Source organism: Bison bison, unplaced genomic scaffold, assembly GCF_000754665.1.
Source record: "Bison bison bison isolate TAMUID 2011002044 unplaced genomic scaffold, Bison_UMD1.0 scf7180017864093, whole genome shotgun sequence".
NCBI lineage: Eukaryota > Metazoa > Chordata > Mammalia > Artiodactyla > Bovidae > Bison > Bison bison.
Window position 1 is genome coordinate 1,728,355 of NW_011494665.1, and position 24,667 is coordinate 1,753,021.

The following is a 24,667-nucleotide window of genomic DNA, read 5'->3' on the forward strand; positions in this document are numbered from 1 at the left end:
GCCTTGACTAGATGGACCTTTGTTAGCAAAGTAATGTCTCTGCTTTTCAATATGCTATCTAGGTTGGTCGTAACTTTCCTTCCAAGGAGTAAGCGTCTTTTAATTTCACGGCTGCATGTAATTTCATCACCATCTACAGTGATTTTGTAGCCCAAAAAATAAAATCTGACACTCTTTTCACCGTTTCCCCATGTATTTCCCATGAAGTGATGGGACCAGATGCCATGATCTTCGTTTTCTGAATATTGAGCTTTAAGCCAACTTTTTCACTCTCCACTTTCACTTTCATCAAGAGGCTTTTGAGTTCCTCTTCACTGTCTGCCATAAGGGTGGTGTCATCTGCATATCTGAGGTTATTGATATTTCTCCTGGCAATCTTGATTCCAGCTTGTGCTTCTTCCAGCCCAGCATTTCTCATGATGTACTCTGCAGAGAAGTTAAATAAGCAGGGTGACAATATACAGCCTTGACGTACTCCTTTTCCTTTTTGGAACCAGTCTGTTGCTCCATGTCCAGTTCTAACTGTTGCTTCCTGACCTGCATATAGGTTTCTCAAGAGGCAGGTCAGGTGGTCTGGTATTCCCATCTCTTGAAGAATTTTCCACAGTTTATTGTGATCCACACACATTATGCTAGATGAAATAATCCAGTCACAAAAAGACAAATACTACTGTGTGATTCCACTTACATGAGATATTTAAAAGTAGTTAGAATCATAGAGACCATAGAGTAGTGGTTGTCTGAGGCTGGAGGAAGGAGAGTTTGAAAGTTATTGTTTAATAGGGACAGAGTCCATTTTACAGGACAAAAAGAGATGGAATTGCATGGTGGAGTTGACTACACAACATGAATTTTCTTTTTTGTTTCCTTTTTCTTCTTCTTTTGGCCACACCTCACAGTATGTGAGACTTTAGTTAGCTGATCAGGAATTGAACCTGTGCTCCCTACAGTGGAAGCACTAGACCACTAACGAAGTCCAATGTGGATGTTTTTAATACCACTGAACTGTAGATTTTTAAGTGGTTAAGGTTATAAACTTTGTTACATGTGTTTTAACACAGTTAAAGAAAAATAGGCTCATATGAACAACATTCCGTAAGAGTGTCCACTGTCACCACTTCTCTTCCACTTCATTAAACATTAGAGTAAACAATGAAAGTTTGTAGGACATCAGTACTGAAGTCCACTAAACATTATTGGGAAAAAAGACCACCTAAATTAACGGAGAAATACACCATGTTTATGGATTATAAATCGCAATATTTTTGAGATGTCAGTTCTTACCAGATCTATAAATTCAAATTCAATTTTTATGGAAATTGACAGGCTGATTCCAAAACATACATCTAATTGTGAAGGACCTTAAAAAGGTAAGATGATCTTGAAGAAAAAAATTTAAGGACTTAAACTACTAATTTCAAGACTTACTGTAGAGGTACAGTAATTAAAAGAGTAGGTGTTTGCTTGGGCTAGATTAATAGACAAATGGAATAGCATAGGGGGCTTCCTAGGTGGCTTAGTGGTAAAGAATTCATCTGCCAGTGCAGGAGATGCAAGAGACACAGGTTTAATCCCTGGGTCAGGAAGATTCCCTGGAGGAAGAAATGTCAACCCACTCCAATATTCTTGCCTGCAAAATCCCATAAACAGAGGAGCTTGGTGGGCTACAATCCATAGGGTCACAAAGAGTCAGACATGACTGAGTGCACACAGCAGCAGCAGGAATAGAGTCCAGATAAAGACATATAAATGTACTGTCACCTGATTTTATGACTTAGGTTCCACTGCAAGTCAGTTAGGAAAGGATGGCTTTTTAATAAGTGGTTCTGAGTCATAGGCTCCTGCGTCAATACACACACAAAAATTAAGATGACTCTTAGACCTAAATATCACCACTGAAGCAATCATGTTTCTATAGGCAACATGGGAGAGTATTTATTAAATTTACTTTTTATTGAAGTATAATTGAATTACAATGTTGTGTTAATTACTGCTGTACAGCTTAGTGACTCAGTTATACATATTTTTTTTTCTTTTCCATTATGGTTTATCACAGGATATCGAATATAGTTCCCTGTGCTATATAGTTAGGACCTTGTTGTTCATCCATTCTATATATATCAGTTTGTATCTCCTAGTCCCAAACTCTCAATCCAGTCCTTTTTACTCCCCTCTCCCTTGGCAACTGCCAGTCTATTCTCTATGTCCCTGATTCTGTTTCTGTTGCATAGGTAGATTCATTTGTGTTGTGTTTTAGATTCCATATATAGGTGGTATCATATGGTATTTGTCTTTCTCTTTCTGACTTCTTTCACTTGGTATGATAACCTCTGGTTGCACCCATGTTGCTGCAGATGGCATTATTTCATTCTTTTTTAGGGCTGAATAGTATTCCAGTGTGTGTGTGTATATGTGTGTGTGTGTATACACTACATCTTCTTTATCCATTTATCTATCCATGGACATTTAGGTTGCTTCCATGTTTTGATTATTGTGGATAGTGGTGCTATGAACATAGGGCTATATGTATCTTTTTGAATTATAGTTTTGTCTGGATATATGCCCAGAATTGGAATTACTTAATCATGTAATTCTATTTTTAGTTTTCAGAGGAACCTCCATACTGTTTTCCATAGTGGCTTCACCAACTTACATTCCCACCAACAGTGTAGGAGGGTTCCCTTTTCACATGGGAGAATATTTTCATATACTTGGGATAGACAAAATTATCTTAAACAGGATATAAATAGCACTAAAGATAAAAGAACTGATAAAATTAACGATTTCTAGTCATCCAAAGGAAACTTTGAGTGTAAAAGCACACCATACACTGAGAAAGGGGTATTTACAATGTGTTTATCTGACAAAGAACTTACTTCTGGATGAAATTTGGATGACATTCTGGATGAAATAAAAAAAGACAATACAATTTATAAAAAAGGTAATAGACATGTCAGAATATAAAAGTGGTCAGTAATCAAACGGTGCTTAATATTTTAGTCATCAGAGAGAAATATTAATTAAGCCATATTAAAATTCAAAGTGTTAACAAGGATTTAACACAATGTGAGTGGTCTGTTGTGTTACTACTAGTGGAACTGTAAATTGGTATGACAACTTACAAAAGATGTTTGTACCTACCAAAGCTAATAAACACATTTAGTAAACTAGCAACCCTACTCATAAGTGTATCCCCAACATAAATGAGTGTTTATATTCAAAAGACAGGTGCAAAAAAATAAAAAAGACATGTGCAGGAATGTCCACAGAAATTTTTTTATAAGGCTGTGCCACACAGCTTGTGGGATCTCAGTTCCCTGACCAAAGATTAAACCCAGGCCATAGCAGTGAAAGCCCAGAATCCTAACTGCTAGGCAACCAGGGAATTTCCCAGAAAATTTTTTTTTTTTAATAATAATAGCTCAAAACTGAATATAGTCCATTGTTTATCAGCATTAAAATAGATCAGTAAATTTTGCTAAAGTCATATAATGGAATACTACACAGCAGTATAAAGGTATACTATAATAGAGGGCAACATTGAGTCGAAGGTAGGCATATAATTGTACATAAAACTATATATTCTGTATGATTCCATTTAATTAAAGTTTAAAACAGATGAAACTATAATCCCTATGGGGATAGAGATTAGAATGGTGGCAATTCTTTGGGGGAGGGTACTGACTGAGAAAGAGGTTACACAAGTGTAGAGATACATAAAATTCAACAAACTATACATTTAAAATTTTGTATTCTGTATAAGTTATGCCTCCCTCCCATGTTTTTAATACAATATATTTTAGTATAGGATCAAACTTTAAATGTTATGGTATGGAACAAGGGTCAGCACTCTTGGAATGTGGTGGTGTGCCAATAAAAATTTAGAAAGACCTGGGGGAATTTGTCTGCCTCCGTAGCTTCCCAGCCACTGGCATAGACTAAAATAAATGGGACCTAGTCAAATGTAAAGCTCTTGCACAGCAAAGGAAACCATAAACAAAACAAAAAGACAACCTAGAAACTGAGAGAAAATATTTGCAAATGATGCAACCACCAAGGGCTTCATTTCCAAAATATACACACAGCTCTTATAACTCAATTACAAACAAAAAAAATCAGTTGGGCAGAAGAACTAGACATTACTCCAAAGAAGATGTACAGATGACCAAGCATTTGAAAAGATGCTCAACATTGCTAATTATTGAAGAAATGCAAATCAAAACTACCAACAAGGTATCACCTCACACTGGTCAGAATGGCCATCATTAAAAGGTCTACCAGTATCAAATGCTGGAGAGGGTGTGGAGAAAAGGAACCCCTCTTACACTGTTGGTAGAAATGTAAATTGATGCAGCCACTATGGAAAACAAGATGGAGATTCTTAATAAACTAAAAGTAGAGTTGCCATATGATCCAGCAGTCCCACTCCTGGGCATATACCTAGAGAAAACACTTAATTCAAAAATGTATGCACCTTAATGTTCTTAACAGCATTATTTACAGTAACTAAGACATGGAAGCCATCTAAGTGTCCATCAAGAGATCAGTGGAATTTGCAGGGCGGCAGTGGAGACACAGGTACAGAGAACAGGTTTGTGGACCCAGCAGGGGAAGAGGAGGGTAGGACGAATGGAGAAAGTGGCATGGAAATATATACACCACCATATGTAAGATAGATAGCTAGTGGGAATATGCTGTATGACTCATGGAGTTCAAACCAGTGCTGTGACAACCTAGAGTTGTGGGATGGGGTAGGAGGGAGGTTCAAGAGGGAGGGGACATTTAAAGATGAATGAATAAAGATGTGTCTATATGTATGCTGTGTGTGTGTGTGTGTGTGTGTGTACGTACACGGACATAAAAAAGAATGAAATAATGCCATTTGCAGCAACATGGATGGACTTAGAGATTATAATACTAAGTGAGGAAGTCAGAGAAAGAAAAATACCACATGATATCACTTATATGTGGAATCTGGGCTTCCCTGATGGCCTAGATGGTAAAGAATCTGCCTGCAATGCAGGAGACTGGGTTTGATCCCTGGGTCAGGAAGATCCCCTAGTGAAGGGAATGGCAACCCATTTTAGTATTCTCATCTGGAGAATTCCATGGACAGAGGAGCCTGGCGGGTTACAGTCCATGGAGTCGCAGAGTCGGATACTACTGAGCGACTTACACCTTCACTTACGTATGTGGCATCTAAAATGTACAAATGAACTTATTTATAAAACAGAAACAGACCCACAGGCATAGAGAATCTTAAAATTTTCAAAGAGGATAGGGATGGGGAAGGATAAATTAGGATTTAAGGATTTGCAGATATAAACTACTATATATAAAATAGATAAACAGGGCTTCCCTGGTGGCTCACTGGTAAAGAATCTGCCTGCCAATGTAGGAGGTAGGGTTTCATTTCTGATTCAGAAAGATCCCACTTGCCATGGAGCAGCTAAGCCTGAGAGACACAACTGCTGAAGCCCACACACCCTAGAGCCTTACTTCACAATAAGATGTGCCACTGCAATGAGAAGCCCTCGTGCCACAACCTCTGCTCACCACAACTAGAAAAAAGCCTGTGCAGCAACAGAGACCCAGCAGAGCCAGAAATAATTAAACAATAAAATGCTACTGTATAGTACAGGGAACTGTATTCCGTATCCTGTGATAAACTATAATGGAAAAGAATATGAGAAAAAGCACTCAGTAAACGTTAGCTAAAATTATATGTTACTCTATAAAGCGTCTAGAACAGTACATGATACCTTATTAATAAAGTAGATAAAATAGAACAAAAGAGACACTTGCGTACAGGTTAGAAAGGTGGAGATCAGTAGAAACTAGAAGATTTTTATCCATAGGAAATAATTGTAATTTGTTTAGTAAGTAAACTAATGCCCTATGTTAAAAGGACTTCGAATACCAAGCAAGAAAAGTTTGACCTTTGACAGCAGAAAGCATGTTTTCCAGAAAACTAGTTTAGGACTATTAATCTGTCAGTATTATACAGACCGGATAGAAGAAGAAAGAGATTAAAGGTGGAGTGACTGGCCAGGAAACTTGAATGATTGGATACAGAAACAGAGGCAAATTTGAAATCAGTATACCAACCTTTCTGGTTCTCAGGCATGGTATTATGAACCTCTGCCTTTAACTCTTGTCCCTTTCTCTATAGGTCTGTTAATGGAGTGTACCGGATTGGACTATATGCTCTTAAAGATATGCCAGCTGGTACTGAACTCACTTATGATTACAACTTTCATTCCTTCAACGTTGAAAAACAGGTAAGAATGATAAATTCAAGAGGGAGTTTGAACTTTATAATAGTACTCTATATTAACATGAGCCTTCGGTGAACATTACTGATTCGTAGCCACTAAAAAACATTGGAAAAGATTCACTCTTTGTTCCACTTATCTAGGATACATATGTCACAGTTATTCTTTCAGAACTCTGTAGAAGAGACTGTTCAATTATTTTTTTGTCTCCAGTCAGTTCTTAATTTTTCTCATGAAGTTTTTCCAAAATTTAATCTTTCCTTTCTACTACAGTGGAAACCATTTATATTTATTTTACTCACAATGAGACAATGAGTTATGTTCCTCTGTATGAAAATGTCTTGATTCAAACTTATTATTGGGTGTCCAGATACTCAGGCATTCTGTTTAAACTTTTAGATTAGACTTCAGACTAAAAACGTTATTCTCTTTCCCTTCAAAGCAACTGTGTAAGTGCGGCTTTGAGAAATGTCGAGGAATCATTGGGGGCAAGAGTCAACGCATGAATGGACTCACCAGCAACAAAAGTAGCCAACCAATGACCTCACATAAAAAGTCTGGACGGTCAAAAGAGAAAAGGAAGTCTAAGCACAAGCTGAAGAAAAGGGTAAATAATAATCTCATGGTTTTCTCCAAATATCTGCATATAGGCAATTAATGAAATAAGGGATGTACCAGAGGGTGGCATCTTTAGAGTGGTTTTTGTATTCTTTGAGGTGATTTATGATTTATCTTATTTTTCCTGCAATCTAATCCATCTGTTTGTTAGAGAGGCCACCTCTCTGAGGAACCCAGTGAAAACATCAACACTCCAACAAGGTTGACCCCTCAATTACAAATGAAGCCAATGTCCAATCGGGAGAGGTAAAAAGAAAATTTTCTTATCTGCACTCTTTAAATTATGTGACTTGCTTGACAGTTTAAAAATTATTAAACATGTATATAGTTGAGACATTTGTTTTTTGCAGGAAGACTTTAAACAAGCATTCAGGGGTGAACTTGGGTGGAGGAAAGAACTTATTTCTAACTGAAATTTAACTTTTTATTAAAATGCGACTGTAGGCCAAAGAAAAAAATGTGTGTGTGTGTGTGTATGAGTTTGTCACCAATATTTACAGTTTTGTATGTGTTATAGATATCTCAAAATATCATTCACAAAAAAAAAAAAAATATATCATTCACATTCATCTCTACCTTAAAATTACTGTGGTTATTAAACCCACCACTAGATCTTGTCATGTGTTAAAAATTAATGTTCATTTCTATATCACAACTTCAGGGTTTTTGTTTAATATTCTGCAAACTGTATCTTAGTTTATTCAGTTTGCTTTTAATCCTATATACTAAAAGTTACTTAAAATTTTAAATACTTTTAGTTAACATTGTTGAGAGGAGGATTACATGTGCTTCACCAGACTGCCAAGGAATGCATGGCACAGAAGAGATTAAGAATCCCTGTTTTGTTGATAAATTAACAGAGCAATAAAAAGAATCTTTAGTAGTCATCTTTGCTTTTCCCTATATTGAGATATTTGTCCATGTCTGAAGTAAGAGAAATAAATATGTATGTCCTATTTTTCAAATTGTCTTAGGACGTTTCCTGCATCTTCCCTGACTATGTATTCCAGTATCTTAGCAAGTTCATCCTTATCTGTAACTTTACCATGATTTTAGCCCCTTTCATCCTATTTTCACTTTGAATCATAGAAATTTTACATTTCAGTAAAAGAAGGAAGTCCAGTGGTCTCTTCTTTGGCTGCATAGCAGCTGAGGTTGCTTTTTAAAACTCCTTATGCCCAGGCCACACTTCAAACCACTTACATCAGAATTTTCAGAAGTGGAACCCATGTATCAATAGTTTGTACAACTCCCCAAGTGATCTCAATGTGCAGCTAAAGTCACAAACTATAATTAGTCTAGCCTCCCTTTACTGAGGCCCATAGTTTGAGACTTAAGGTCCCATCTGTTTACATGTTTGTTAGAGTGAAAATCAAATTATGGAATCATCAAAATTGTGTAGGATTAATCAAGATGCATATAATTCATTTAAGTTTAGAGATCCATGCAGTAGCACTGTACCTGATATCTTAAATATCTTTACCTACATCTGACAGTCCAGTTCTCCTTGTTACAGCTGACCCTAAACCTATACTTGATCTTGGCAAATTCCTTTAGAATTCTACAAATACTGCATAAAGCTGTACGTTCAAGTCAACATGCTTCAGTTGCCAAAATTGTTGCAGCTTTTAGGTGGTATTTGTCAGATACTTGTAAATATTATAGAGAAATGTTTTGTGTTATGTGAAAAAAATCAAGATGCAAAACTGAATAATGTTACTCCATATGTAGTTCTCTTTAAAATAACTGGTTTCACTGATAAACATTTATATCATCATACCAGTGGCTTAGAGTAAACATGTAGTTAATGTTCATTGGATGGATGAATAAAGGAGCTCCTTTCTTCCTTCCTTATAGAAACTTTGTATTAAAGCATCATGTGTTCCTGGTCCGAAACTGGGAGAAGATTCGGCAGAAACAGGAGGAAGTAAAGCACACCAGTGATAATATTCATTCAGCATCATTATATACCCGTTGGAATGGCATCTGCCGAGATGATGGGAACATCAAGTCTGGTAAGGACCAGGAGACGTTCTTGTTAGTTTACAGGTATCAGCCCACCATAACCTATCCATCCCAGCACTAAACTTCTTTATCTCTACTCTAAGGAATAGGAAGAAACCCCCTTCCATCAGCCTTCCAGACATCACCTACAGTCTTATAATTACTAGATATAGTGGATCTTTTGTGTTTAGGATCCTTTCCTACCTAGAAAATAACTTGCAGACAGGATAAACAGTGATGCCAAATGCAGGAGAAAATTACATTAGTGTTAATTTCAATACTTTGTTCTCCTCCACATTGAGATCAGCATTATACAGAGATGTTCAGATTTTCTTTTTCTGACTTTCATGAGTGAATAATGTACCAGTACTCCAGAGTTCAGATCTGATATCCAGAACAGACCTTAAGAAGAAAATTTTACATATCCAAGCATCCTTTATAACTGAAAATTAAGAATTAAAAGCTCATGCCTTTTTTTTTTTCACACCACCCTTCGGCTTGAGGGGTCTTAGTTCCCCAACCGAACAGGGATCAAACCTCATGCCTTCCTCAGTGAAAGCACAGAGTCCCAACCACTGGATCACAATGGAATTGCCCTCATACTGTTCATTTACTCTTTATTTCCCTCATAAGGAAGCAAGAAGTTCCCTGGTGGTCCAATGGTTAGGACTTGGTGTTTTCACTGCCAGGGCCCAGGTTTAATCCAAGTTCAGAGAACTAAGATCCTGCAAGCAGCACAAGATACCAGGGGAAAAAAAGTAGAAGCAGTCTGCATGGTGTATAAGGCAACATGTTGAGTAGGGACTAGATCGATTTAGAAATTTGCCCAAAATCTTGTATCTTCTCAGTGATTTGATTGGCATAAATTCTGTGAACTTACTTTCCAACTAGTTCAAGTCTTCTGAAAATAACAGCAGTTATTTCCTGAGTATTTATTATAGGTCAGGCACTGAGCTAAAACATATTAAAGGGTTATTCCATTTAATCTACACAGATTACCTCTTGAGGGAAGTACAGACATTGTACTTACTTTACTGCACTTTGCAGATACGGTTTTCTACAGATTAAAAGTTTTGTGGCAACCCTGTTTGGAGCAGTCTACAGTGCCATTTTTCCAAGAGCACTCTGTCCCTTTGTATCCTCACAATATTTCAAATTTTTTCAATAATTGTTACAGTGATTTGTGATTAGTGATCATTGATGTTACTATCGTAATGGTTTGGTGGCACCTCAAACTGTGAACTTAATAAATGTTGTGTGTGTTCTGACTGCTCCGGCTGGCTAGCCTTTCTCTGCTACCCTCCAGCCAACCACACCCCATCTCCTGGCTCTCTCCCTATCTTTGGGCTTCCCTAACACCTAAAATACAATAGTATTGAAATTAAGCCAACTAATAACCCTGCAGTGGGCCCTAAGTGTTCAAGTGAAAGGAAGAGTTGCACGTCTCTCACTTTAAATCAAAAGCTAGAAATTAAAAAAAAAAAAAAAAAAGCTGGAAATGATTAAGCTTAGTGAAGAAGGCATGCTTAAGCGAAGACATACTAAAAGCTAGGTCTCTTGCACCAGTTAGCCAAGTTGTAAATAGAAAGGAAAAGTTCTTGAAGGAAATTAAAAGTGCCACTCCAGTGAACACACAAATGATAAGAAAGTTAAACTGCCCTATCTTGGGTTTTTTGTTGTTGTTTTTTTGTTTTTATTTTTTTATTGATGGATAATTGCTTTACAGAATTTTGTGCTCTATTTTTGATATGGAGAAAGTTTGAGTGGTCTGGATAGAAAGTCAAACCAGCCACTACATCCTCTTAAGCCAAAGCCTAATCCAGAACTGTCTTCAGTTCTGTGAAGGCCTAGAGATGTGATGAAGCTGCAGAAGAAAAGACTGAAGCTAGCAGAGGTTAGTTCATGAGGTTTAAGGAAAACTCTCTATAACATCAAAGTATAAGGTGAAGCATCCAATTCTGATGTAGAAGCTACAGAAAGTTATCCAGAAGATATGGCTAAGATCATTAACGAAGGTGGCTACACTAAACAACAGATTTTCTGTGTAGATGAAATACCCTAATACTGAAAGATGCCATCTACTCTGCCTTTGCTCTTTTAAAGAAATGAAGTGAAAGTTGCTTAGTCGTGTCCGACTCTTTGTGACCCCACGGACTGTAGTCTATGGAATTCTCTAGGCCAGAATATTGGAGTGGGTAGCCTTTCCCTTCTCCAGGGGATCTTCCCAACCCAGGGATCAAACCCAGGTCTCCCACATTGCAGGTGGATTCTTTACCAGCTGAGCCACAACAGAATCTAGATAATAGCACATCTGTTACAAAGTGGTTTACTGAATATTTTAAGCCCTCAGTTGAGACCTACTACTCAAGAAAAATTATTTCCTTTCAAAATACCACTGCTCATTGACAGTGTACCTAATCACCCAAGAGCTCTGATGGAGGTGTGCAATGAGATTAATACTGTTTTCATGCCTACTGGTACAACATCCACTCTGCAGCCTGTGGATTGAGCAGTAATTTCCCTATTCAAGTTTTATCATCTAAGAAATAACATTTCATAAGGCTACAGCTGCACAGATACTGAACTTCTGATGTATCTGGGCAAAGAAAATTGAAAACTTGGAAAAGATTGTAGAGCCCATTAAGAATATTCATGGTTCACAGGAAGAGGTCAAAATATCAACATTAATAGGAGTTTGGAAGTCATGTCCAAACCTCATGGATGATTTTGAGGGGATCAAGACTTCATTGTAGGAAGTAAACTGCAGATGTGGTAGAAACAGCAAGAGAACTAGAATTAGAAGGGGGACCTGAAGGTGTGACTGAACTGCTGCAATATTGTGGTAAAAAAGAAAGTGACTTTTTGAGATGGAATCTACTCCTGGTGAAGATGCTGTGAAGATTTTGCTGAAATGGCCCAAAGGATTTAGAATATTACATAAACTTAGTTACTAAGTCAGGGGCAGCAACAGTGTTTGAAAAGGTTGACTCCAATTTTGAAGTAAGTTCTATGGATAAAATGATAACAAAGAGCATTGCATGAAGAAAAAAGAGTATTGCATACTGCAGAGAAATCGTTTATAAAAGAAAGAGTCAAAGATGTGGCAAACTACACTGCTGTCTTATCTTCGGAAATTGCCTCACCCAACCCATCCTTCAGTAGCCACCACCCTGCTCAGTCAGCAGCTATCAATATCAAGTCAAGACCCTCCACTAGCAAAAAGATATAACTTGCTGAAGACTCAGATAATGTTTAGCATTTTTTGGCAATAAAGTATTTTTTAATTAAGGTATATAAGTTGGTTTTTTAGGCATAATGCTATTGCACATTTAATAGACTACAGTATAGTGTAAAGATTTTTTTCACATGCATTGGGAAACCAAAATCTCTGTGTGACTCTCTTTTTTGCAGTATTTACATTATTGTAGTGTTCTGTAACAAAATCTGCAGTATCTCTGAAGTGCCTGTACTACCACTCTTCGCATTTTATAGTTGAGAAGCTAAGACACAGAGTTTAAGTATCTTTCCCCAAATCAGACAGTAGTGAGGCCAGAATTCAAAAGCAGACACAAATATCTGAAACCCAGACTTGGAACTACTATACTCTGTTGCAGCTGGCCATTAGTAAGGTCCCTCTAAATTGTAGGATTTGTCTCTCTAGTAAACCCAGTGTTTTCTTATTTTTTTTAAGGAGGAAAGAAAAAACTCCATAACCACTAATCTGCTTAGTCACTTCAAGAAAAATAGAGAAAATAGCAGGAATCCATTACAGAAGAGAAAGCCACATAGAGCTCCTCTTTTCCTGAAACTAATTTTTACTCTGTCCTTCCAGATGTCTTCATGACCCAGTTCTCTGCCCTGCAGACTGCTCGATCTGTTCGAACAAGACGGTTAGCAGCAGCAGAGGAAAACATTGAAGTAGCTCGGGCAGCTCGCCTAGCCCAGATCTTCAAAGAGATCTGTGATGGCATAATCTCTTATAAAGGTACCCCAAATTCTTTCTCCTCAGCTTTTTTAAAAAATTATATCACTTTGTTCACCTGAGGTATCCAAGACCAGGAACGCATAACAATTTAGGACTGTGATTTTAGGTGGTTTACTTAGTTCTTCATTTGTCAGAGTATAGAATTATAGGACTAATTACAGTCTTCAGGAATTGTTGTCTCTGAATCCTTAGCTGTTTAGGTTAATTTTTTGTATTTATTGGAATGTTATCATAGTTAAGCACTATATTTAAAAATCACATATTTTAGCTGTAGGATAGAAGTAGGTCTTTGTCTTGAATATAATTTTCCTGAATGAGGCAGTGAGTTAGCAATTTAAAAAAAAAGTGTTAAAAACGTATGACATCGGTGATTCTTATCTGTTGATTGACAGATATCTTTGAGAATAAAGTTGTGGACTCTTACCCCAGAAAAATATTATATACCTAATTTTGCATATATTTTAGAGGGTTCACAGGCCCTTTCTACATTATGGAAAAGGATATAAAGTTACAAGTAAATTACTTTTGAAGCATTTTCATGCAAACATTTACCCCACTTTTCCTTTTCTAAAATACATCTTTTGGATTTGTGTTAAGGGTAAGGGTGGAGAAGGGGAGAGTTTTTTGATTTAGGTCCGTAGTTTGGTAATGCACATGACTTTTTCTAACCACGAAATTTGTAGATATTTAAAATTAGAAATTTTAACAAATAATTGCTGCTTTTGCCTTCAAATTTTTTTCTGTTTTTTTTTATAATTGAAGTATAATTGATGTACAATATTATGTAAGTTACAGATGCACAGTATAGAGATTCATAATTTTTAGAGGTTATAATCCATTTATAGTTATAGAATATTGGCTATATTCTTGTGTTGTACAATATATCCTTGTTGCTTAGTTTGTACATAATATTTTGTACGTTCTTAATCTGCTACCCCTATATTACCCCTCCCTCATTCGCTCTCCCTACTGGTAATCACTAATTTATTCTCTATTATCTCTGAGTCTTTTGTTGTTGTCCTTGTTAAAATCCGCCTTCAACTTTTGCTTCCTTCCTTTCCCTAAATTCTGAGGAATTTGATTTTCTTTCTCTTTTCTTTCTCTACTGTTTATCTTCATATTTTAGTGGTTTTTTGCCATTTGTTAACCTCAGCATAGAGGAAGGGCCAGACCAACCTATCCTAATATGTAAAGTTTTGTGACACCTGTTCCGTTTACACTCCCTAAAGATCACACTCTGTGTTCTCAACCAGCCCTATCTGATCTAATATGAAATTGAAGTAGATGTATCTGTATGTCATTATATTCTAGGCATGAAACAGTAGGCTTTTTCTCTCTGTGTAATGAGTTATTAGAAAGTAAGAGAGCAAGTGAGAAGCAGCCCCACAACATGAATTTTATTTTGTAATACAGACCAACTGTTGCAAGAAGATGGATTCCAGAAAATATTTACAGTACTGAATTATTCATTATCTGGAATCAAGTTGAATCCAAACCAACAGAGTACTATTAACTGTGGGCAAATAGTAAGAACTGGAAAACATTTTTTGAATGTAGTTGAGTAGGAATTTGCCTTAAGCATACTAGCTGCTACGTTAAGTTCCCATATCTCATTTTTCTTAGGAAGTTTTCATTACCCAGCTAATGCTGTTTTACATTTCAAGTGTATACATACATATACACACACACACTGTATCTTTCATATTTCAGGTAATCCTGAATGTATCTTCTGATCTCTGCCTTTAATTACCCACATTTCTGAAAAGTCTTTTCATTTTTCACTGATCTCAAAAAAAAAACATATTTTTTTTTTTTCCCTAACTTTAAATTTTGGGGATTCTGCTTTTTCAGTTAGGAGTTAATACTTGTCTCCCTGTAGAGTCAGTCTGTCTACTAAACCTTGCATTTTTTTGCAGATTCTTCCCGACAATCACTAGCAGCACCACTTTTGAACCTACCCCCAAAGAAAAAGTAAGTTTACATATGTGGGAATCATCTGAGTTTTAGAAAGGTCCTAAGTGTACCAGATTGACACCCTGGCTTTATGTTACAGGAATGCTGATTATTATGAGAAGATCTCTGATCCCCTAGATCTTTCCACCATAGAGAAGCAGATCCTCATTGGTTATTATAAGACAGTGGAGGCTTTTGATGCTGACATGCTCAAGGTCTTTCGGAATGCAGAGGTATTTTTCACTGACTTCAAACAGATTTAAGAAGTTTGTTCTGAAGAGGTCTATTGTAGAAGTTTAAGATGTTTACCTTCTTCTCCTAGCATCCTTCATATTTCTGGTTAAGAAAGGCAGCAGTTTTTATTGTGTACCCTTAGGGTAAATTGTGCTTACTTGAAGTGCCTTGCTATGTGCCTGCTAAGTCACTTCAGTCTTGTCTGACTCTTTGCAACCCCATGAACTGTAGCCCACCAGGCTCCTCCGTCCACAGGATTCCCTAGGCAAGAATACTGCAGTGGGTTGCCATAGGGTTATAGTTTTCTAAATATTGGAGATATAATAAATGGAGATAATAATACGACTAGAATGAAAGGTTAAATCATACTCCCAAAACAATTTTTGTAGAAACTTAGTTTCGTGTTGAACCTTTACATTTACGTAGTAGACATTTTGCTACATTTAAGTCGTATCTGTAGGCTCTACTCAATAATTATATGTGAAATACACAGAAACATGTATAGGCAAATAAATACATATCTTAAGGATGAATCGGCATATAGTACACTAATATATTGTAGAATAGGTGAAGCTCATTGGGGAGAGGTGGGCTTGAATTGATACAAAGAAGATGTAGAATATTGTATGATACATAGAGGATATTTTTCAGTGATTTTGAAATACCTTGGAGAGATGTTTGAAGGTCAAAAGAGACTACAAGATGACAGAGGAATTGAGACTAAAGACAAGAAATGTGAGAAAAACAGACAGATGGGAGAAGAATTGGAGCAGTCTTGAATTGTTACATGCTTTCTCCTGAACCCAGCTTCCAAATATATTTAGACTTATAGCTTTGTGTCCCTAGTATCTATAAAACAGAGGTAAACGGAGAGATTCTCCACATTATTCTTGTGGTACTTAATCATGTTCCATGGTCTCTGTGTTTTTTATCCTTGTGGACAGTAAAGTCTGTGACAGGAGTTGAATGTCAGAGTGATAGAGCAAATGGGAAAATTACCATGCAGATTCTAATTTTAATTCATTTTAGTTAAATTTAAGTTGTTTTCAATTATCTGGCCCCTATATTTGATGGTATTAAAAATGTATTAACCAAATGGGAAGATAAAGAAAATCCTGCCACCTCTTCAGGTATATTTTTAAGCCAAACATAATATCTTTCTCCTGCTTTCTTCAGAAGTACTACGGGCGTAAATCCCCAGTTGGAAGAGATGTTTGCCGCCTACGAAAGGCCTATTACAATGCTCGGCATGAGGCATCAGCCCAAATTGATGAGATTGTGGGAGAGACAGCAAGTGAGGCAGACAGCAGTGAGACCTCAGTCTCAGAGAAGGAGAATGGGCATGAGAAAGACGATGATGTTATCCGCTGTATCTGTGGCCTCTACAAGGATGAAGGCCTCATGATCCAGTGTGACAAGTGCATGGTGAGAGTCAAGAGGTGAAGCAGAGGCCTAGTCCTGATGAGTGTGGTGACTATATTCAAAGCATCAGCCCCTGCCTCTTTTGACTTCGCTTGACAAGCTATTTATGAACTTTAACTTTGCCTCAGTTTCTGTTATCCCTTACTGTTCACCATATTGTCCTTCTCCTTTTTTATCTCTCTCTTTTATTTTTTCCTCCCATTTTTTCTACCTCCTGTTCTTTGCACCTGCTTTCCACTGCACACTTCTCATGTAATCTGGATCAAGAAGAATGATAATATTTAAGGCAGTGCTTTACCGGAAAAACACTAGGGGTACTACACTCAACATAGCATTAATGTAGATGGAATTCGATATATAGAGCTCCTGATGAAGGAGTCAAGGCCTGGATTTGAGCCCTAGTATCTCCATTTGATACATCTGAACTCATTACCTTATGTAAAATGGAACTATGAGTAACACATAGGATTGTTAGAATATAATTAGGTAAGGTTAAATAAAAACATTTTGTAACTATAAAGCTTTCCATAGTAGCCATATTATTGATGCATATTACTTTGTAAGTAATAGCTTGGTACTGTATTCGTTCATCCTTCTGTTCTTTATCTGTCTCCTTATTTTGTTTGCCCAGATCCATGTATTATAAACAGTCTATATACTTATGTTAAGATACGTCCTCATTCTTTTCTACTTTACCATTTATCTCTAATTTCTTACTTACCTCCTTAACCCCTAGTTCCTGTTTTACTTTACCCTGTCCTGTTGCTTTTCTTTGTTTTTTTGTTTTGCTTCACCTTGCAAGATCTTAGTTCCCCAACCAAGGATTGAACCCAGGCCATGGCAGTGAAAGTGCCGACTCCTTACCACTGGACTGCCAGGGAACTCCCGCAGATTTTTTTTATTCTTAGTCCCCAAGACTTCTCTCAGTGAGTCTAACTCCCTACATACACACACACTTCTTTTTTTTCCTGCAGGTGTGGCAGCACTGTGACTGTATGGGAGTGAACTCAGATGTGGAGCACTACCTTTGTGAGCAGTGTGACCCGAGGCCTGTGGACAGAGTAAGTTGCCTTCTGATAATACTCCAATCTAAAAGCAGGAGATGTGGCACATGGTATTTTATCTACCCTGCTCCTGATGTACTGGATTTCCTTTGATAAGTTATTCAGCCTCTCTGGGCCTGTTTCTTACAATTTCTTAGCTTTACATTGAGGGTAATAATTCCACCCTTCCTTTTCTCAGGAGTGGGACAAAAGGAAGAATACTTAGAAATCTATGGAAGAAATGATACTGTATAAAAACCATGGTTTTTATAAACACTATCTACTATCCATAAAAGAAGTAGCTTACAAAGTTTAGAACTTGTGTACTCTAAATATCACTTATTTTAAGCAGTGTTTAAGGAAAAGAGCTCTGGACTCAGAGTCAGCAAAAAATTAGTCTCAGCCCCATGTTTTGTTTTGTTTGGGCCATGCTGGGTCATTGTTGCTACATGCAGACTTTCTCTAGTTGCAGCAAGCAGGGGCTCCTCTTTCATTGAGGTGTGCAGACTTCTCATTGCAGTAGCTTCTCTTGTTGGCTTCTCTTGTCCGGCTCTAGGGCATGCAGGATTCAGTAGCTGCACCGTTCTGGCTCTAGAGTGCAGGCTAAACAGTTGTAGAGCTCAGGCTTAGTTGTTCCACAGCATGTGGAATCTTCCCAGAACAGGGAACAAACCCATGTCCCCTCCTCTGGCAGGAGGATTCTTAACCACTGGAGCACCAGGGAAGTCCTTAAGCCCATTTTTTAAGAGTTGGTAGGTTGGGTAACTTGCCCAGTTATTAAATGGGTTTTTTCTTAGCTCTGCCATATTTATATGTGTGATCTTCTATAAAAGGAGATATTTAGGCAATATTTCTTAACAGTGGTGCTGTTGTCATTTTGAGTGGACCGCTCTTCAATGTTGTGAGGTTCACATTGCAGAATGTTAGGCTTTCTTGGCCCTTGGGCACTAAGTCCTAGTATAGGTTCCTCCAGTCATTGTGACAAAGTCCCCCTTCACACATTTTCAGATGCCCTTTAGATGGCACAGAGCAACTACAGAATTAGTGCTCCATAGGGTATAGTTTGGGACATTTCGTCTGTCAAGTTTGTCCTCTCTGTTTACTTTTTCAAGTTTAAAAACTCTTGATGGCAGTCACCTGTTTTAATATCTGTGCTGTATTGAAATGACTAAGCAGTAAGTCCTAATTGCTTGGAGAGTCTAGGTTTTAGTTCTTTTTCTCCTGAATAGAGAGGCTGGAAATAGTAGTCACAGCCCTTATCTCTTGGCTTTCTGCTCTTACCAGGAGGTACCCATGATCCCTCGGCCCCACTACACGCAACCTGGTTGTGTCTACTTCATCTGTTTGCTCCGAGATGACCTGCTGCTTCGTCAAGGTGCATACACAGAAGCTGACTCTACTTGCCAAAGCTGACTCTTCTGAACAGTAGGGAGTATCTGCTGTCTGCATAATAGTCCTTGTCTCCATATACCTTTAATAGCAGTAGAATATAGGTTTTTTAATATCCTCAAGTTACTTAGGCTTAATACATTTATCTTCACCAAATAATATTTAAGGTAGTGTTTTACAAACTGAAAAACATTATGCTAAAAATAAATTGGAGAGACCAGAGTGTTACAAAGCTAGTGTTAGGACTGGGAAAGACATATAGCATTCCAAGAGGTAGAAGACCTCCCTCCTGTCATTCTCATGGTCTCAAATTGATTCTCATCACCATTAGACTGCTGGTTGTAGTTATGTATTTCTTGTTTTAGATTTTCAGTTCTTTGTATGTAGACCTTGGGTGACACTAGTGAATACCTAGCGTAACTTATACAGGAATCATTTTAACCTTCTCCTGTGTTCTGTGCGTTCTGCGTCTTTAATCTCCTGTGCCTTCCTAGGTGACTGTGTATATCTGATGAGGGATAGTCGGCGCACCCCTGATGGCCACCCTGTCCGTCAGTCCTATCGACTGTTATCTCACATTAATCGAGATAAACTTGACATATTCCGCATTGAGAAGCTTTGGAAAAATGAAAAGTATGTGTTGAGGTTCTATCTCTTTTCTTCAAGCTGTACCCTACTAGAGCAGTGCTGGATAGTCACTACAATCTTGATAATTAAACTTCTCCCTTCTCTTTTTTTTTTAAAGAGAGGAACGGTTTGCCTTTGGTCACCATTATTTTCGTCCCCATGAAACCCACCACTCTCCATCCCGTCGGTTTTATCACAATGAACTCTTTCGAGTGCCACTTTATGAGATCATTCCCTTGGAGGCTGTAGTGGGGACCTGCTGTGTACTGGATCTTTATACGTACTGTAAAGGTGAGTGATTTGCGCTACCTGAAAAATAACCTCCTGGCTGCCGTTCATTCATCTACTGCTGCCCACTCCACACATATGGTCGCTCTCTGATAAAAGATTGTCCAAGGCTGGCTTTCAAGCTTCAGAGAGCTATATACTTTCTTTGACCTAGTGCTTGGTACTCAATAAATGTTAATTCTCCTTTCAATTTTAATTCATTTTTTTCATAGTGTGTATTTAGCACTCTATTAATACTTGTGGGAAGATAAGTTATTAGGGTGGTGCAAACATAATTGTGGTTTCGGACTTTGACTTTTAAATCATTATAACTAGGTTCACAAAATAGGAACCTTAACAATCAACACATTTTTGCCAACAAGAAGTAAGTTTGTTTATTCCTATAGCGTAAAAATCCATGCTTCGGGATTCAACAAACTCTTAGAAAGCATTTTCTGCCTCTTGCTGGTTGTGGAAGCATTTTCCCTGCAAAAAATTGTTGAGATGCTCAAAGAAGTGTAGTTGGTTGGCAAGAGGTCAGGTGAATATGGTAGATGAGGCAAAACTCCATAGCCCAGTTTGCTCAGCTTTTGAAGCCTTGGCTATGCAATGTGCACTCTGACACTGTGGAGAATTGGGCCCTTTCTGTTGACCAATGCTAGCTTTAGGCATTGCAGTTTTGGGTGCATCTTATCAATTTGTTGAGCATACTTCTCAGATGTAATGGTTTCACCAGGATTCAGAAGGCTGTCATGGATCAGACCAGCAGCAGACCAGCAGACAAGTGACTTTGACCTTATTTTGGTGCAAGTTTGGCTTTGGGAAGTACTTTGGAGCTTTTTCTTGATCCAGCCACTTAGCTGGTTGTCTCCAGTTGTCATATTAAGTCCACTTTTCATCACAACATCATAATCTGATAGAGAAATGTTTTGTTGTTGCACAGAATAAGAGAAGACAGCACTCCAAAACAGCAATTGTTTTGATTTGCAGTGAGCTTATGAGGCACCCACTTATCCAGCTTTTTCACCTTTCCAATTTGCTTCAAATGCCCAACCATAGAATGGTTGACGTTGAGTTCTTTGACTTCTCATGTAGTTCTAAGAGGATCAGCTTCGATGATTCCCCTGACTTGGTTGTTGTCAGCTTCCAATGGCTGGCTGCCGCACTCCTCATCTTCAGAGCTCTCATCTCTACAAACTTCTGAACCACCACTGCACTGTACATTTGCTAGCAATTCCTGGGCCAAACGTGTTGTTGATGTTGCAAGTTGTCTCCGCTGTTTTATAACCCATTTTGAATTTGAATAAGAAAATCGCTTAAATTTCCTTTTTTGTGTAACATCACTTTCACTAGTGTAAAATAAATATAAACAGCAAGTAATGTCATTAGCAAAAAAAAACATAAACTAAGAAATGTGAATTAAAATGATGTATAACATAACCACACTTCAGAATGTATTTTAGTATCAAAGTTCAACAATGCAAAAACTGCAGTTACTTTTGCACCCACCCTAATACTCTTTCCCCCCAATGCCAAAATCCTTACGGCCATCATCAACTCGGTACATTAAATGAACAAAAAAAGCACAACAGTTTCATAAGGTTTGTGGCTAACAGTAGAATCAATCTAATTTCAGATTCCAGTTCCAACAGTTTTTACCTGTGTGCCCTTGGGCAAGTTATTTAACCTACTGAAAATAGGGATTAGTATCTATTTTAGAGAGTTTTGTAAGGATTAAATGAAATAATCTACAAAATCACTAAGCCCAGTTTATGGCTCACAGTAAAACTCACTATAAGTTAGTTATCATTAGAAGCAGACTTTAGTTTCCTAGGTCTTTCTGTTAGCATCGCAGCAAAATAGTCCAGAAGAATTCCTTGCAAAAGCTAAGTGCTTAAAGCTCCATGCTACTGATGACTCCTCCGTCCCCTACTTTATATAAAGTGTTCATTACCAAATGTGGTTCCCTCATTTGAAGTGTCATTCTTTTCTTATAACTTCCCCATGATGTGCTCTGTTTTTCCCCTGAAATGTTCTCTCAAAAATCCCTGCAGCACTCAGTCTGTGTTTCCGGTTTCTTTCCATCCTGTAGAATACCCTTTCACCTTTGATTCCCTTTCCCCTTTCTTTGACACTAGCGTCTCCTTTCTTCTGCAATCACCAAATCCTTACTTGTTCCCCCTCTCAAAACAGCTACCATGTTTCCCTGTTAGGAAGTCTCGCTTCTCTCCCACTGATACATGATGGGCAGCTCAGGGTGAGGGAAGGGAAAATAGGGGGAGTGTTCTTTAACAGTGTTTGGCCTCATAGGGAGACCCAAAGGAGTGAAGGAGCAAGATGTGTACATCTGTGATTATCGGCTAGACAAGTCAGCACACCTGTTTTACAAGATCCACCGGAACCGCTATCCTGTCTGCACCAAACCCTATGCCTTTGATCACTTCCCCAAGAAGCTCACTCCAAAAAGAGATTTCTCAGTAAGTCTCCTTCCTCTCTTCACTGTCAGGACAATCTAGTTCATGCATGGAATTCACAGAGTGAGAATTTTCAAGTGGCTCTCTGCTTCTTCACCCTGTTTCCATCCCAAACTGGAAAACACCCTCTCTGTGGATGTTTGAAAAGCAAAAATACATTCATTCTGTATTTCCTGGTGTGTGCTATGCCTCAGGGAATTGTTATTATATTTTAAATAGGTTTTCCTCTTTTTTTCTCTCTTACACCTCTTTACCATCTTTGTCCTTGAGCCCCATTTTGTAGTTTTTTGGTTTCTCACACCCATAATTTTGAGAAACAAAAAGAAAATAACATTGAGAAACCTTTGGTGAAAATAATTTAGTGCTTTTTATCCTTGGATTTAAATATAAGACATTATCATCACTATTAAGAAGAAAAAATTGTTATTATCCTACTACACAGAAAGTAACTGCTGTTTTCATTTTCAACCTTTTTCCTGTGTGTTTGTTTTGTTTTTTTCAAATTGTTGTGAATATATTCCTCCAGTTATATTGTGCCATTTGTTATCATTTCATAAAGGTTCTGGTTATCCATCTGTTTGCTACAATGAAACCCTGGACTAAACTCCTCATCCATGAGTCTTTTTTTCAGTGGGCCTGTCAGAATTCAGAGTTGTCATCCCAGAATGCTTAGAAATAGTCTAACCAGAACGCAAACCTTTATGTCCCTATTTTTCCTAGTATTATTTTAGGATTTCTGTGAATCATATTTCTTTTATATTCTCTCTGCCCACGACCAGGCCCTGCCTCTCATTCTTTGGTCTTGCTTACTCACTGTCAGCTTTGAAATTCCAACCTTAACTTCTCAAAAGTTAGGATGGGACAAAAGGAATTGTGACCCTTTCCCTTCTACTGTCATTCTAGGCTTATAAAATGCTAAAAAAAAAAAAAAAAAAACCCCGTTGTGGCCTACAGATTACTAGAAGGACTGAACTTCTGACCTTAAAACACAGTCCTCCAACTTGTAAAGGTTTTAGCCCAGTAGCGCCTTTTTTTCTTTACTTCCTTGCCTCCCCACCTCCTTATCCTGAGTTAGCCCCAGATCATCTGATTCAGCTTTGCCAGCATTTGCAATACACTTACCAACTTACCACTTCAATGTCTTCTCTGCAGCCTCATTATGTCCCAGACAACTACAAGAGGAACGGAGGGCGGTGAGTCCCACTGGGGGGATGTGATTAACCAGTAGCTTGAATGGAGCAAGAGAATAGCCACTTACCCATTATCCCCACCCCTAGGATTGAAAAGTCTCTGACAGAGTAGCCCAATATAGTGCCAAGAATAATATGGAAGAACTGCACTTCAGTAGTTGTGGACTCTTTATGGAGCTGTATTTGGGGCAGGGAGGGAAATTTGTAAGGTCAGAGAAAGAAAATGATTTGGAACAGAACTCGACATATTTGGAAAAATCTCTCTTTTAGGTTTCTGAAAGCTTTCCTTAATACCTCAAGGTATATCAATTCTTAGGTCTTCAAGGAACAGAAGTAGCTAGAAGTGCATGGTTTTAGCTGAGCAGTTTGGACTCACAGTTTTTATTTGTGCTTGTTTTGTACACAAGACGGGTATTCTGGTGGAGGGAGGACCACACCCTGTGGCATGTGGGATCTTAGTTCCCCAACCAGGGATCGAACCTATGCCCCCTGCAGTTGGAAGCGCAGAGTCTTAACCACTGGATCACCAGGGAAATCCCGAGATGGGTATTGTTACAGAAAGTACTGAAGGCACTTTTCAGTTTCCTTTTCTATTGAATGGTAGTGTAACAGTTACTTTACCTATATCAGTAGCTTTTTTCTTTTAGGAAATCAAATATATTTCTTAAAAAAAAAATACCAAACAATAGATGAAAGAAGAAATTTAAGGAAAGTAAAAACTATGGGATTGCTCATTGTAGTTGGACTGCTGGTGGCACAAGGTTGTGCCGCACTTCTGTGTACTCGTGAAGCATTCAGAACTAGTCAGCGTTTTACCAGCTCCGGCCTATCCTATGGGTTCCTGAAAGAAAGAAGAAAAATTGTATTTTATAAATAGAAATTAAATTTCAGAGAAGAGTGGTAATTTTTTCAAAAAATAATAAAATGAAGACCATAGGGACTTCTCTGCTGGCCCAGTGGCTAAGACTCTGAGCTCACAATACATGTAGCCCAGATTCAATCCCTTGTCAGGGAACTAGATCCCACATGCCACAGTGAAGATCCTGTGTGCCACAACTAAGACCCCGTGCAGCCAAATAAATAAATGAAAATAAACATTAAAAAAATAATAAAATGAAGACCATAGCCAAGTTTCTTACATCTTGAGCCAAGGCTCTAACAGCTAGCCTACAGGATCCAGAGATCT

The 24,667-nt window shown here is 37.9% G+C and overlaps 1 protein-coding gene across 8 annotated transcripts in view; it reads left to right on the forward strand.

Moving 5' to 3' along the window:
- The window catches only part of ASH1L (ash1 (absent, small, or homeotic)-like (Drosophila)), a 210,193-nt gene that overhangs the window by 182,077 nt on the left and 3,449 nt on the right, over positions 1 to 24,667 (forward strand). For 7 of the 8 annotated variants that reach the window (XR_825127.1, XM_010838279.1, XM_010838278.1 and 4 more), the window contains 14 exons: positions 6,173 to 6,281; positions 6,718 to 6,882; positions 7,045 to 7,139; positions 8,751 to 8,908; positions 12,730 to 12,882; positions 14,799 to 14,853; positions 14,936 to 15,068; positions 16,246 to 16,494; positions 17,466 to 17,552; positions 18,819 to 18,909; positions 19,418 to 19,556; positions 19,669 to 19,841; positions 22,128 to 22,294; positions 23,444 to 23,484. Coding sequence is in view for 7 of the 8 variants with exons in the window: in XM_010838279.1 (XP_010836581.1) it covers positions 6,173 to 6,281; positions 6,718 to 6,882; positions 7,045 to 7,139; positions 8,751 to 8,908; positions 12,730 to 12,882; positions 14,799 to 14,853; positions 14,936 to 15,068; positions 16,246 to 16,494; positions 17,466 to 17,552; positions 18,819 to 18,909; positions 19,418 to 19,556; positions 19,669 to 19,841; positions 22,128 to 22,294; positions 23,444 to 23,484 (1,815 nt within the window). In the remaining variant the exon portion in view is untranslated. The remainder of the gene's footprint in view (positions 1 to 6,172; positions 6,282 to 6,717; positions 6,883 to 7,044; positions 7,140 to 8,750; positions 8,909 to 12,729; positions 12,883 to 14,798; positions 14,854 to 14,935; positions 15,069 to 16,245; positions 16,495 to 17,465; positions 17,553 to 18,818; positions 18,910 to 19,417; positions 19,557 to 19,668; positions 19,842 to 22,127; positions 22,295 to 23,443; positions 23,485 to 24,667) is intronic. The other variant, XM_010838280.1, reaches the window with a different exon arrangement.